At 41.2% G+C, this 16,299-nt stretch overlaps 1 protein-coding gene across 1 annotated transcript in view; it reads right to left on the bottom strand.

Moving 5' to 3' along the window:
- The window catches only part of LOC149462316 (cadherin-related family member 2-like), a 140,158-nt gene that overhangs the window by 116,920 nt on the left and 6,939 nt on the right, over nt 1–16,299 (bottom strand). Inside the window, exon 2 of the mRNA XM_089677134.1 lies at nt 12,237–12,306. Coding sequence (XP_089533260.1) covers nt 12,237–12,306 — 70 coding nt within the window. The remainder of the gene's footprint in view (nt 1–12,236; nt 12,307–16,299) is intronic.

Genomic DNA, 16,299 nt, shown 5'->3' on the forward strand with positions numbered 1-16,299 from the left:
GGTGGCTAGAGTGGAGTTTCAATTAATGTCAATGGGCGGCGTGAGGTGCAAACAAATGGTCATATTGTGAAAACTATCAGGACTATGGCTTAGCCGTGGACATTTTTAGTGGCAGCAGCGATAGCTGAACGTTTTGATATAAGATTTGTGTAGGTGGGCTTGAAAATGAGGGAGTGATTGCAGTTTAGAAATCATATCCTGATTTTTCAGCTCACACTCTAGCTTTTGTCAGCTCCCACTCTAGTTTTGAACATTCCGCCATTCATTCCTATGAGACCAATTTCACCCCAAAAACGCTGATATTTCGTGAACCATTCAGCGAAATGTTCCACAAAGTAATAGCACACCAATCGGGAACAATCCGCACGTTTCTGTATATTACTGTCTATGTAGTGTAAAAACTGTGGGAGGAGTTAGGGTGGTAAATTTGGCTATAATAATAAGAATATATATGTGAGATAACAGTAAGTGGTCTTGCCATGCAAGAACACTTAATAATGTTGTTACTTTGTATTTCTGACTGAACCTTTATCTCACGCAGCCAGTGGCAACTGCACTGTGCACATGACCGTGAGACAATGCAAGAATTGGCTGTCAAAATGCTAGCAAGAGTTGTGGAGATATGAATTACACAAAATGGTCAGAAGCCCTACCAGTGAATGTATAGGATGCAAGCAAGAGAAGGACGATTTTTGGTATATAATCCTGGAATGTTCAAAGGTAGTTTGCTTTAATTATCAAAAATAATATACATATGCCTTGGGTGTGTCTGTCCAGCATTCTAGATGAGAAAATTGGCAGAATTATACCCATATATTTTAAAAGTCTATTCCTAGATAGAAGGATGATAGTATTAAAATGGATCTTGGCAGAGCCTACCACAATGCCCACAATTCTCACCAATGCATATCCTAGAAACACAGGATACCTTATTAAAAAGTCATCTACACAAAGAGGGTAGTGCTTGACAAATTTGATAAGGTATGAGGTAAATTGTGCACTGCAATGACCACCATAGCGCATGACTAATCCACCTTTTTTTAGTGGAGGTGGATGGGCCATAGTGCAAAGAAACCTCAATAGGCTACCTCCACTCGATTTGACACTTCAGATTTGACTTCCAATATATCTCTAAACATGAAATAAATGTACAATGCAGTTTACCAATCTTTTCTTTAATAATGGTAGTTTATTTATAGTTATACCACAAGAATAAAGTGATACACATACAGTAGATATCACATTAAATTTAAACAACTGCCTTTATTATAAAGAAGTAAAAAAATTGTATTCATTTTTATTTTGTTACACAGCAAAAAACTGAATGCAATGCAAAATCATATAAAAAGGAATAAACGTGTTACTAAACCCACAACAGTAAAATCAGCCTGTATAAGCAGTGAAGCATGCTTGTTATACTCACTGTGGAACCTAAGAGGTTAATCCTCCACATTGTGTAAAAAGGATGTTTGATCTCTCAGTTTGAAAACATCACTGGTGGGAGCCTGACCATGGCTTGGAGTGGGAGCTCAATGTGAGGGCTCCCAACTCCCAAGCACCTCCAGTGTCCCGCTGAGAAGGGGAGAGATGTGTGGGAAGCCCTGGAGAGACTGACCGGGGAGAGGGGGGCCTGCCTGGCTGGGTACGTGGACCGAGGACCTCTGGGAGTGGCGGCCATCATGCCGGGTCTTCCTGTGCTCTCAGCCCTGCGCTGAGTGTTCCCTGGAGCTTAGTGGATGCCGGGCGATCAGGTGATCTGCCGCAAGGGAGCTCTGGGAGGCAGAGGAGCCAGCTGACATTTCTTGAAGTAAGGGAGACGCCGGCTCTCTTCCTCCTGCACACAAGACCGTGGCAGCTGGAGACATGCGGAAAAGGGCTGGGTGAACCCCCCCTGCAATCCACTCATTATGTGAGGGGAATGTCGAGTCCAATGTTCCCCAGAAGAGAGTACCTGGAGCCACCTTACCCCTCACTTGGAGTAAAGGAAGAGTTGTCTTAAAGTGTGGGAAAGTCTCTCAGAGAAGCTCAATCCAATAGAAACCAGAGATCTCACATGGGGGAGAAATATTCCTAATTCGAATGCGGAAAATGTCTTTCATGTAAGTCCTATTTCTATATATGCCAGTGATAATACAAGAGGAAGCAGCCATACCCTTGTTCAGAGTGCAGGAAATGTTTTTCACAGAAGTCCAGTCTGCATATACCGTATATCAGAGACCTCACATGAAGAAGAGGCTATATCCCTGTTCTAAGTGCGGGAAAAGCAGATGAAAAGCCATATGTCTGTCCTGAGTGCGGGAAATAGTTTTCAGTGAAGCTTAGTATTTACACACATCAGAGATCTTACACGGGGGAGAAATTGCATACCTGTCCGGAGTGCAGGAAATGTTTTTCATGTGAGTCCTATTTTTATATATGCCAGTGATAACACAAGAGGGAGCAGCTATACCCTTGTTCAGAGCGCGGGAAATGTTTTTCATAAAAGTCCAGCCTGCATATATATCAGAGACCTCACATGAAGAAGATGCTATATCCCTGTTCTAAGTGTGGGAAATGTTTTTTCAGATAAGTCTAGACTTTATATATACAGTATCAGAGATCTTACACAGGTGAAAAGCCATATGTCTGTCCAGTCTTCACACACATCAGAGATCTTACAAGGAGGAGAAGGTGTATACCTGTTCGGAGTGCGGGAAATGTTTTTCAGAGAAGCCCTTTTCTTCATATATGACAGAGATCTCATATGGGGAAAAGCCGTATTGGGGACAAGAGGGTGAGTGAGAGCGGCAAAAGTACTGAGATTAATATATTGCATGGGAACTGAACTGTATATATTGAACTATATGTTTAAAGTGAGGAGGGGTTCACCCAGGCGGTCTTAGAGGAAAATCAGAAGGAGGACAATGTAAAACAGATAAAGACCTAAAAGAAGAGGACCCGGGTAGATGAGTTCGGGAGTGGGGGGAGAGAAAAAAGAAGAAAAGAACTGAGATGGGGATACCCATGGAAGACAACAAATTTTGCTATCAAATCAAAAATAGGCCTCCCCCCACCCCCCCCAAAACCAGAACTGCGGAACATTGAAATAGTCCCTGACAGCATGAAAAACAAAGTATCAAAGGGAGGAGGGACTAAGTCTTCCCAAACAGGGTCAATAAAAAAATATATACCCTCACAGGAGAAACAGACTCCAGAGAGACAACAGGGAATAAGTGTAAGAGGTGAGAGGGAAAATGGCGGGGAACGTTCCAGACTATCCCTGGGAATAGCTAATAGTAGTCAACATATGGAAGAAGTGGATATGGATAAAGTAGAAGAACAAGAGGAGAACTCACAGATGCCTACTAAAGCAGAAATAGCAGAAATGTTTAAAGGACTCGAAAGATCCCTAAAACAGGAACTGGCGAATTTACACAAAGACCTGAGACAAATATTATCAAGGGCGGAGGAGACGGAAGAAATACTAGATAAGCATGCCCAAATTATACAGAAATTAGAAAAATGGGCGATGGAATTGAGAAAAGAACAAAGAAATCTGTTATATAAATTGGAAGACCAGGAGAATAGGGATAGGAGATGCAATCTAAGGATACGAGGCTATCCAGAGATCTCCCAAGGAGAAGATTTGACGGGAATAATAACAAGAATGCTGAACACTATAATAGATAGAACTATAACAGAGCCTCTCAAACTGGAGGGAGTATATAGAATAGTAAAATATATACAAGAAGATAGGAAGGAAAAGCCAAGAGATGTAACAGTGCAATTCCATAATTTTCGGGATAAAGAAGAGCTATGGAAGAAGATAAAAGGAAGAGCAATAATAAAATATGGAGAAATAAATATACAGATCTTTGCTGATTTAGCAGCGGAAACATTATTAAGAAGGAGAACTTTGAAACCATTATTGGAACAGATGAGAAAACAGAATGTTCGATATAGCTGGGGGTTTCCAGTGTGTTTGATCTGATGGTGAAATGGACATTCAGCAAGACTGAGATTCCCCGAAGATCTGAGAGACTTCTGTGAGAGACTTGATATACAGAAAATAAATATCCCTGGTTGGGAGGAAGAAGGAGAAATGTGGGCTAAGGAAAATGAGGGGTGGCAGGTAGCCAAGGAGAAATAGAGAGTAGGAATAGTAAAGAGGAATAAGATGGGAGGGAGGGGGGGTCTCTTTTTTTATTTTTTCCCCCTCTCTCTCTCTCTCCTCTCTCTCCATTTCTGTCTCTCTCTTATGACTTTTGAAGTTTACTAGAGTATGGCAGGACACGGAGGAGGAGACACGCTTATTGGGGAAAAGTTCATGGTCAGAGTTTCACCTAAAAGCGGAATCAAAGGTGGGGTTAGGACCACAAATGATTCATAGGCAAAATGTAAGCCGGGAGGGGGAAGGGTATGGGGGGGGGAGTTGGCAACCGGAGATTATACAGGAAAATAGGAATCATATTCTGGAGAAATAGAGGACGAAGAAGGTATAGGGAAGAGAGAGAGAGTAAGGGGACAGGAGAAGAAGGATGAGAGGAGGTGAGAAGAATGGAAGAGATTCACTTCGTGAGTTATAATGTCAAAGGTTTAAATAGCCCAGGAAAGAGATTTAAGATATGTAAAGAACTTCAGCATAGACTCTCTTCAGTGGTATTCCTACAAGAGACACACCTTTTACAAGAAACAAATGTGAAGCTACAATCCAGATATTATCCAGAGTGGTATTATGCAGATTCCCCAATTAACTACTTGCCAACCGCAGATAGCCGAATGACGGCTACACTGCTGCCGGCCAGTTCTGGGAGGGCGTCATATGACGTCCTCCCAGAACCCGCTCTCCTGTGCGCCCCCGGGGGCACGCACCCGGTGATCTCTGTGATTGCTGTGTCCTACGGACACAGCTGATCACGTGATGTGGTAAAAGGCTAATCACAGCGGCCTTTTACCACATGATCAGCCGTTTCCAATCACATGCTGATCACCGGGAAATGCAATTGCCGCTTCTTGGCTGCACTTTCCTCACGCTGTCAGAGCGCGAGGAAAGTACTGCCGAGAACCAGCAGTTCTCAGAGCAGGGATTGGCACCGATCATCAGGGCACTGATGATCAGTGCCCTGATGATCGGTGCCCAGCAGTGCCGCTTACAAGTTCCGCCCACCTGTGCCCAGCAGAGCACCCACCTGTGCCCAGCAGTGCACCCACCTGTGCCCAGCAGTGCCATCCAGCTGTGCCACCTACCTGTGCCCAGCTGTGCCACCCACCTGTGCCCACCCACCTGTGCCCACCAGTGCCACCCACCTGTGCCCACCAGTGCCACCCACCTGTGCCCATCAATGCAGTGCTGCCAGTCAGTGCCACCAGTGAGTGCCCAGCGGTTGTGCCAGTCAGTGCCCAGCAGTTGCACCAGTCAATGCCTAGCAGTGCCGCCAGTCAGTGCCCAGCAGTCATGCCAGTCAGTGCCACCTATCAGTGCTGTCTATCAGTACCCATCATCAGTGCCGCCTATCAGAGCTGCCTATCCGTGACACCTCATTAGTGCTGCCTATCAGTGCTGCCTATCAGTGCCTATCAGTGCTGCCTCATCAATGCACATCAGTGAAGGAGAAAATTTACCTGTTTGAAAAATTTTATAATAGAAACAAAGAAATTTTTTTTTTAATTTTTTGCACTTTTTTTGTTTATAGCGCAAAAAGTAAAGTGCCCAGTAGCGATTAAATACCACCAAAAGAAAGCTCTATTTGTGAGAAAAAAAATGATCAAAATTTCATATGGGTACAATCTTGCATGACCGCGCAATTGCCAATCAAACTGCGACAGCGCTGAAAGCTGAAAATTGGCCTGGTAAAGAAGGGGGTATAAGTGCCCGGTAGGCAAGTGGTTAAACGTGCAAAGGGAGTGGCAATAGGATTTGCAAAAAATATAAGGTTTAAGTTTGAAGAGAGATTGGTAGATCCGGAAGGGAGATTCCTTTTCTTGAAAGGAAAACTACAGGAAATAGAATGTACATTAGCAAACATTTATTTCCCAAATAAGAATCCTGAGTTATTCTTAAAAAATATTCTAAGGAAATTAATGGATTTAAAAAAAGGGGATTTGATTGTGGCTGGAGATTTTAATTTGTATAAGGATCCCCAAATGGATGTGATGAGAGATAGTAGTAGATCTCTGAAAAACTTGAAAAAAATGTTGAAATAATGTCAACTCGTAGATATTTGGAGAATTAAACATATGAAGGAAAGAGACTACACTTTTTACTCTCATGTACATGAGATGTATTCAAGATTGGATTACATACTGTTGGACCGTAGGCTTATTGAGTCTCTGGTCAAAGTAAATATAGAAGTTATGTCAATTTCTGACCATGCCCCTGTTACAATGCAATTGCTATGGGGGAAAGAACAGAGAGGAGGAAAATTAGGGAGGATGAATGAGTCACTTCTCCAGGAGCAAGAGACGGAGTGGAAAGTTAAGAAGGAAATAGAGCAATTCTTCTAAGAAAATGACTACGGTGTGGGAGGCACATAAGGTCAATATTAGAGGTATTTGAATAGCGATAGGAGCAAAAAAGAAGAGGGAAAGAAGAGAAAAAAGTAAATACACTCTTAAGGGAACTCTGTGAATTAGAGCAGACACATAAAAACAGAGTAAAAAAAGAGGTCATGCAGAAGATAATAAATAAAAGGGAAGAATTAAATAACATTTTGGAAGAAGAGAAGAGGAGAGTGTTTAATAAAATGATAAGTGAGAGATATAGATGGGGGGATAGACCAGGAAAGTATTTAATAAGAGCTCAGAGGAGAAAAAAATCTAGGAATTATATTGAGAAAATAAGAGATAATAAAGAAGAATTGGTTCACTCAACCAAAGATATAGTAAAAGTGTTTAAAGAAAATTACAATAAGTTATAAAATATTAAGACTCATGGTACCATAGAAGAAGATGAAGTCAGCGATAAAGAGAGAAGACTGGCATATTTAAAAAAAGGCAGGATTACCGATATTAAATGAAGAACAATTAGAATCCCTAGAAACTGCTATAACGCAGGAAGAAATACATCTTGCATTAAAAAGTCCAGGACCCGATGGGTATACAGTGAGATATTATAAAAAATATGAAGAGATTCTATTACCTAAGTTGAGAATATATATGAATGCTCTGGGAGGAGAGATGGAGATGAGGAGGGAATAATACTCACTGCTCAAGCTATAGACCAATTTCCTTATTAAATATAGATACTAAACTATATGCAAAAGTACTGGCAAGTAGATTGAAGGACTTAATGCCGAGTTTGATACATATAGATCAAGTGGGGTTTGTCCCAGGGAGAGAGGGCAGAGACAACAGTTTAAGATCTTTGTTCCTTATACAAAAAAGTAGGAAAGAAAGAACTCCAGTGTTGGCACTTGCGATTAACGCTGAAAAAGCATTTGATAGAGTAAATTGGGGATATATGTTAGACACCTTAGAAGTAATAGGCATGGGACCTAGAATGAGAGTATGGATTAGGAAATTATATAGCTAACCCTCGGCAGCAATAATGGTAAATGGGGATTTATCCGAGTACATTGGGATGCAGAATGGAACAAGACAGGGATGCCCTTTGTCCCCATTGTTATATGTTCTGTCTTTGGGGTCTCTTTTGGCTACCATAAGGAATAATGTAGATATAAAAGGAATTGGGGTAGGAGGCATAAGGTGGCAGCTTATGCAGATGACATGTTCTATGTAGGAAATCCGAGGATAACATTACCAAACTTAATGAAATCTTTAAAAGAATATGGAGAGATGTCAAACTTAAAAATTAACCCAACTAAAACAGAGATCTTAAATATAAACCTTACAAATAGAGAGAGAGAAAAAAAAATGTTACAGGAGGAATTCCCTTTTATTTGGAGAGAAAGAGATCTAAAATATTTGGGTATAAAACTTACTCTATCTTTAAAGAATTTATATAGATTAAATTATATCCCACTATTAAACGAGATTAAGGACGAAAGAAAGAAATTAGGAAGAGGATTTCAGTCATGCATTGGTTGGATAAACTTGATAAAAATGGTAATCGTTCCCAAAATTCTATATAAATTTCAAATGATAGCAATTAAGCTCCCAGAGGCATATTTTAGAATAATTAAAAAAATTATAACATCATTTATATGGAGAAATAAGAAGCCCAGAATAAGCTATGAAATCTTAAGTAGAGATAAAGGAAAAGGCAGACTGGGGGTAACAGATATGAAGAGATACTATAATTCAGTAATATTGGCAAGAATTTTTGATTGAACACATAATGCACAGGGGAAAAGTTGGGTAAACATAGAAAATACATTAAGTCACACGTATTTAAGTAGAATCATTTGGTTACCTCCTCAATTTAGAGGATTAAAAGATAGCACAAGTTTGTTTACAGGTAATGTTTTGAGAGTTTGGAACACTTTACACAAAAGGGGTGGGAATTTAATTCATTGTTAATGCCCCTAGGATCTACAAAGTTTTTTCCTCCAGGTAAAGAGAGTATTACAGGGAATTGGATAAAGAAGAAAGATGTTCAATTAAAAGATTTAATGGTGGGAGAAGAATTGAAAACAATAAAATATTTAAATAAAAAAAAAAAATCACTGGTGTTTTAATGCATTCATGGAGCTTTAAAGATGACGTATTGAATGAAAAATGACTCACCAACTTCAGTGTCTTCTGGTATGCGTATAAAGGGAATGAATCCAATTGTAGGTTTACTGTTTGCAGAGACTGAAAAACAAAGGGGCACTTATACATGATAAGATAGAGGTTGATTCCTATCTTCTGTAGTGCTTTGCAATTACCTGTGTCAGCTCTAAGGTGGAAAAGAGACTTATAAACTGCATTTCAGAAAAGGTTTGGAGACTAAATAAACATATTTATGTTGTGTTGAACCTAAACTGTAGCCATTTCTTTTAGAATATATTTATATTTCTTGTGCTCAGTTAGGTTTAGTAATATATTAACTATCTGAGAATTCTGTTTCAAATTACCTGCAGTACCTCAATGTGAAAGTCCATAAGGCGCAGCAGGGGAATGTCTGTGAATACTGCATGCAGAAGCTCCTGAGCAACAGAATTGGCCAGTGCCCTTTCCCTATCTCTCAGTCCTCATGCACACTGGATGTTTTGATAACGTAATGTTAGCTGTGTAAAGTCAAGTTAAAAATGTTTTTCAGCTTTTTGTACCATTTTTGCATTAGCATTTAGCGGCGTTTTCCTGTGATTTTCAATGATTGTAAAGTAAAGATGACCACAGTTAGGCTATACTCTGCTTCATTATGGTAGACTTATGGTTTTGGGTTTAGTCTACATACAATGACACCCAATACTAGATGATGTTATGAATGAATTAAGCAGATCATCGTAAAACTTTAAGTAGTTGCGAGGCTAAGTATCATTCTTTGACAATTGTCCTTCCACAGTACATGGTGATGCAGCGTTCACAGTATGTGACAATGCACTGCTTGCTGTTGCTTTATCCTGCAGAATACGTTCCACACAAATTGCCTCTCAGCTGCTTTTCTGTTTAACAGGTTTCTGGCTAGTGATGTCTTATACACATCTGAGATGAGGTTCAGGGGTGATAGATTCAGGTGATGAGAACCAGAGGTTTTATGCTAGGATTTTGTCTACTTGACTTGTGTAGTTTTTGACAGCATCAAACATGAACCAAAAATGCAGTAAGCAGGACTTTTAAGGGGCCCTTTCACATTGATCAGTTTTTCGGTTAAAACTAGTGGAAGAAAAATGCATGACAAATGCCTCCATTTAAATCCTATGGAACCCTTCACAGTGGTCCGTTGCTTTTTTCATTTTCAGTTGCGTTTTTAAAAGTCCTACTTCCTGCATTTTTGGTGCATATCTGGTGTGGTAAAAAAAAAAAGCACCAACAATGCACCCCTCCATTGAAATTAATGTAAAACACAGCAAAAATGAATCAAAAACACAACGCACCTGTGGGAAGTGCCTTGTCCAGTCTGTCTAGAGGAAAAACGCAACACAAATGCATACAAAATGCATTGAAATTGCAACGCACCTGCAGCAAAAATGCATATGCGTTTTTGCCACATTTTTCAATGGAAGAGCATGAAAGCAGCCCAAGAAAGCACCTTACAGTTTTCACAGGATTTAAAGGGATGCATTTTTCATTCATTTTTCTTTAGCTTTTTTTACCTGAAAAACTGAAAAGGCCCTTATTGTGTTTGGGTTGGATGAAGGTGGATCAATCATACAATAATCTCGGAATCATACAATAATTAATTATTCCGAAATGAATTTAATTTTATTTGTTTTGTTATAATTCAGAGATTCTGACGAATCCACCTCCATCCAACTCAGAGTGCATAAGTATTATCTCCCAAAATAACAAAATTAACACGTTAAAAGCTGTATTCTGAAAATCAAATTTGAATCAAGTCCAAATATAATAAACATGTTCCAAAAATGAATCATTTTAACATAAAAAATATGACTAAATGAAATTATGAACTTATCAAACGAATCGGATATAACAAAAAACACATTTTTCCGTCATACACATCTCTAGCCATATACAGTTTAATTCAACACAGATTAAATATACCCTACGTAGCCAGTTATAATAACTGAAATAATATATATTAGTTACATGATGCACAAGAGCTATTTGTAGGTGCAATTTCTCAGAGATCTGCTGAAAAATTATTTGATCTGAATGGATAGAATGTTGTAAAACTATACATATACCCTTTGAAGTGACTAGCCTCAGGTGATACACAGAGATTAAACAAATCCTCCTAACAAGTCCACGGAAGGGACACTTCCGTGGGAAAGGGACAGGGGCTGCTGTGTCTTACCTGTGTACGCGACCCCATGTCCCACGTCGATCCGGTCCACAAGGTGCTGCTGGAGGAGGGGTACAGAGGGTGTCCATCCGGTATCTTCATCCTCCTGGATCTTGATCGCAATGTGGGCGAGATGACAAGCCACCCCTCGAATCTGGCCACACCCCTGGGATCACTGGGCAGCCTGTGACAGCCTGTCCCTCCCTCTGCAAGCTCTGCCTCCTTGTCGGTGATTGGATGCCAGATCTGTAGCTCAGAAAAGGCACACAGGCTGCCAATCACAGGCGAGGGGGCGGAGCTTGGAGAGGAGGAGCTGATCGGCAGCGCAAAGATTGAAGATCAAGTGAGGGAGCAGCTGGAGCAGCTGATGGGTACGTGTCTGTGCCTGAAGGCGGGAACCTGGGCTGGAGCAGGGGTCAGCACAGCGATGTAAGTATAATTGGTGGGAGGAATAGTGTCCCATCATTAGTGTCAGTGTGGGAGGAATAGTGCCCCCTCATTGGTGTCAGTGGAAGGAATAGTGCCCCATCATTGGTGTCAGTGTGAGGAATAGTGCCCCATCATTAGTGTCAGTGGGAGGCATAATGCCCCATCATTGGTGTCAGTGGGATGAATCGTGCCCCATCATTGGTGCCAGTGGGAGTAATAGTGCCCCATCAATAATGTCAGTGTGGGAGGAATAGTGCCCCCTCATTGGTGTCACTTTTCCTCCCACTGACACCAATGATGGGGCACGATTCTTCCCACTGACACTAATGATGGGGCACGATTCCTCCCACTGACACTAATGATGGAGCACTTTTCCTCACACACTGACAATAATGATGGGGCACCATCATTGGTGTCAGTGGAAGGAAGAATCATCATTAGTGTCAGTGTGGGAGGAATAATGTCCCCTCATTGGTGTCACTGACACCAATGAGGGGGCACTTTTCCTCCCACTGACACCAATGATGGGGCACTATTCCTCCCACTGACATCAATGATGGGGCACGATTCTTTCCACTGACACTAATGATGGGGCACGATTCCTCCCACTGACACTAATGATGGAGTACTATTCCTCACACACTGACACTAATGATGGGGCACTCTGAGGCCAGAGCAGAGGGATAGGACACATGCCCCTCTACACAGTCTCATAGTGAAACATGCACAGCTGAGACTGTCAGTCCTCTTATATGTGCTGGAGTGGGGGCAATGCCATATTCCAAGATTCTGTGGTGTTGGGATAGCCTGTCAGAAGTGACTAATGCAGATAGCAGGGGGAAGAGAGAGGAGACATAAACCGCACTCAGTGCCTTGGATTGAGGCTAATACACACTATAGAGGGATATCCACTGTTCATTTCTCATTTCAAGATTTACAACCACTTTAAGCAAGAGTCTATATGATCTATAAAACTCACCTTGAATTCCACCCATAAGAAGCAGTGGGATCAGGAACAAAATGTAGACCATTATTCCAGCATTTGTAGCCTGCAAAAATAAATATGGAATGTAAGAAATAATTTTAATTCATGTTGATGGTTTCACCTTTTAAAGCATTTAAAAAGGCACGCAAAGTGCAAGTGCAACATGAAAGACGACCTGTTTGAACCAGAGATATTAAGGTAAAGTGTTTGAAGTAAAATTTTACAGGGGATTTTCCCATCAAATAATTTGAAATCCCCTCTGAAGTAATATGTAGGACTCCTCGCTAATGCCAGCCAGTCCCTAATGCAAAGCTCAGCAAAAACAGACTTTCTTTGATTGAAACCCCATATAGCCTCGCCTGAACAGAGAAGATGGATGGGGTATGGCAGGAGGGATTCCACTGTCTTATTAACCACTTGCCTACCGCGCACTTATACCCCCTTCCTGCCCAGGCCAATTTTCAGCTTTCAGCGCTGTCGCACTTTGAATGACAATTGCGCGGTCATGCAACATTGTACCCATATGACAGTTTTATCATTTTTTTCACACAAATAGAGCTTTCTTTTAGTGGTATTTAATCACCACTGGGTGTTTTGTTGGTTTTTTTTGCACTATAAACAAAAAAAGAGCAAAGAAATTTGAAAAAAAAAGTTTTTCTTTGTTTCTATTATAAAATTTTGCAAACAGGTAATTTTTCTTCTTCACTGATATGCATTGATGAGGCTGCACTGATGGGCACTGATGAGGTGGCACGGATAGGCAGGACTGATGGGCACTAATAGGATGCACTGATGAGGTGGCACTGATGAGGTGACACTGGTGGGCATTGATGAGGAAGCACTGATGATGCTGCACTGATATGCAGCCTTGATGATCACTGATGGACGGCGCTGACTGACGGCGCTAACTGGCGGAACTGCTGGGCACTGATGGGCGGAACTGCTAAGCGGCACAGATGGGTGGCATGTATGGGGGACGCTGCTGGGCATAGGTGGGAGGCATTGCTGGGCAGCACTGCAGGGCACTGATCATCAGTGCTGATCTCTTCCTGTGACAGCTGCTGGCTATCGGCAGTACTTTCTTCACACTGTGACAGCGCGAGGAAAGTGCTGCTGATAACCGGCAACTGTATTTACACTGTGTGAGATAAACCCGCGCCTGAACCCAACCAAGTAATTAATTAGTGCTGCTGTTTATAGATGAAAAAACTTCAATACATAATTTTAACTGACACCACAGTGCAAAAATTAATAAAAATTATGCATAATAATAATAATTGTCAGTGAAAAAAAAAAAAAATTTCATCAGTGAAATAAATATATGTGAAAATATAAAAAAAAGTCCACTGTCCCAAATCAATGGTGAAGAAAAAGTGCTCCAATCAACAAAAAACAGTGCTAAAGGAACTCCAACGTGCTCACACCATCCCTGACCATATTGGAAGTCACGGATGGTGTGGGCACATTGGAGTTCCTTTAGCACCATTTTTTGTTGATTGGAGCACTTTTTCTTCACCATTGATTTGTGACAGTGGACTTTTTTTTCATATTTTCACATATATTTATATTTGTTTCACTGATGAAATTTATAAATATTTTTTTTTCACTGACTATTATTATTATGTATTTACACCGTGATCTGCTGTGTCATTGGACACAGCTGATCACGTGGTAAAAGGCTGCTGGAGGATCACCGGGTGCACATCCCTGATTGCGCACAGGAGGACGTCATATGACGCCCTCCCTGAACTGGGTAAATGTGCTACAGCTGTCATTCAGCTATAGAGCGGTTACCAAGTGGTTAAAGTGAACCTAAACTCACTGATTTAACAGTTTCAAAAAACAGCATTTAGGATGTGTTGTACAGGCGTTCCTGTTGTGTCAGGCAATACTTCTCAAACACTCTGTGGTGTTTTTTTTTCACAAGGCTAAAATAGAAAATTTTTCGCTTTTTGATGTTTTGCAACTTAGGCGCATTTACAGTGCGTTCCAGGTACGGTTGTGGCATGTTAGAGGTGAATGTAGGCAGTTGCAAAACATTAACACTTGTCAAACTCTGCAGGTAGCATTATTTTTGCCTCATGAATCAACGCTAATGCTGCAGTGTGAAAACCTCCATCCTCTCCCTGTTGTAACAATTTTGTGTGGCATTGATAAACCAGGAATAACTTTCACATTTGCTTGTACTCTCAACGAAACTGTCAAATCATCAAATGGCTTGTGTCATAACTATTCACATGTGCAAAACCATGGCAGTTGCAGATCAAACAGAGTTAAGGCGGCAGCTTCCTTGGCTAAAAAGGATAGGAGGGTTTAGTTCTGCTTTAGTCTGGTAGACTAGAGTTTGAGCTGTTGCGCTCTAAAAACATCAGCTTAATTACTAGCAAGCCAGTAAGACTAGTATAGTGCACCCCTTAAAGAACCGCTGGTAAATTCAGTCCTATTTCCCCTCTCGGAACAGACAGAGCCAGGCACACAGCATTTTCATCATTCTTCCTCTGGCTCAAAGATCAGTCTAAGGGTTTCTTTTTTTGCGCTTGGTATTGTAGAGCAATAAACTTGGGTAGGAATGGGGAGCTTGAGATACTGCAAAACTGTACAATTTGAGGACTACTTAACTTCTGGCTGCATTGCACAACTGCTGGCTGTACTACACTTGCAAAAGAAACGGATCACTAGGTTGACTGTGAATTGTACTCCTTCCAGAGTTTCAAAGAACCACGCTGTCACCCTCTGCAGAACTAGGACCCTATACTCACGCCTCAGAATCATCAGTTGCTTCCTGCCAATATCCACTAGGTTCTTTCCCAGTGAGGGAGATGTAGACTTACACCGCTGCTGGACAACTTGGGCTCTCTCTCACAGCTCCCTTCTGGTTTCCCCTCATGAGCTTTCTCCTGACCCGACTGGATCCTTAAACTAGGACTTGTATATAGGCTTCCAGCTAAGCCTAGTTGAAGCCTTGGTGTCTTCAGGCTGGCTTCCTCCCAGACTGCTGCCTCAAGGGGCAGAGCCCCTGTACGGAGGTGTCCTCCTGCACGACTGGACTCAGGAACACACTGCTTCTGCTGCCCAGGCCTCAGACTACTTATGAGCTCTCTCTCTCTCCACCTTCTCGGAATACTTCCCCAGGGATTGGTTAGAGTTCCATAAATATTCAGGCTGCAGGCTATGTCCTTCCTTCCACTATATTCCAGAAATCTCCAGAAGACAGGGAGAACAAACAGAGCAGCATCCTGTGAAACCCAAGCAGCCCTGAGTAATCAACCCCTGCTCCACTGTTTAAAGAGGAGCTGAACTAAATTTAGCTAGCAGCCTACTCTGAACTAGGAGGGTGATACGCTAGCCTGGCAGACAAGAAAGGAGTTATAAGCTTTGTCTGTTGGCTTGATGTAATAATCAAATAAGCATTAAAAGAACTTTCATGTATTTTTTAAAATCATTGTTTCTAAAGAAAAAGACAATTTCTTATACAATTTCTTTCATATAAGAGAAGCTGAAATGCAAGCAGTAAGATGATGCTTAAAGTGGAGCTAAATGTGCCCTTCTTTTAACTATCTATGTCCCAGCACCACCATCTTCTGCTGGGTTTGGCCTTTAGGTGTATTTATTGGCCGGCATGGGATGACGTTAGTCCTATTCATGTGTGGGACTTCAGTCATTCTGGCACACACACCCTGTGATGGAATGTAAACGGAGTTGTGCTTGCATAATTACATAGTTAGTCTGGCTGAAAAAAGACAAAAGTCCACCCAGTTCAACCAGTACAAAAAAAAAAAAGACCAACAATTTTGAGAAAAAAACAATATTTTTTTACTTTTTGCTATTCAGCATGTCCAGTAAAAAAATTTAAAAAATCACATTTTCTCAAAAATGTAGGCCAAAATGTGTTCTGCTACATGTCCTTGCTAAAAGAAAATCCCAATATGTGTAAATTAATTGGTTTACATGAAAGTTCTTCTTCTTCTTGTATTGGTGACACTGGGGATAGCACTGATCACTGTATTGGTGTCACTGGGGATGTCAGTGACACCAAGTCAGTTCCCCCCAATGTCAG

The sequence above is a fragment of the Staurois parvus genome, unplaced genomic scaffold (genome assembly GCF_062004578.1).
Source record: "Staurois parvus isolate SC_StPar_1 unplaced genomic scaffold, SC_StPar_1.0 ptg000177l, whole genome shotgun sequence".
NCBI lineage: Eukaryota > Metazoa > Chordata > Amphibia > Anura > Ranidae > Staurois > Staurois parvus.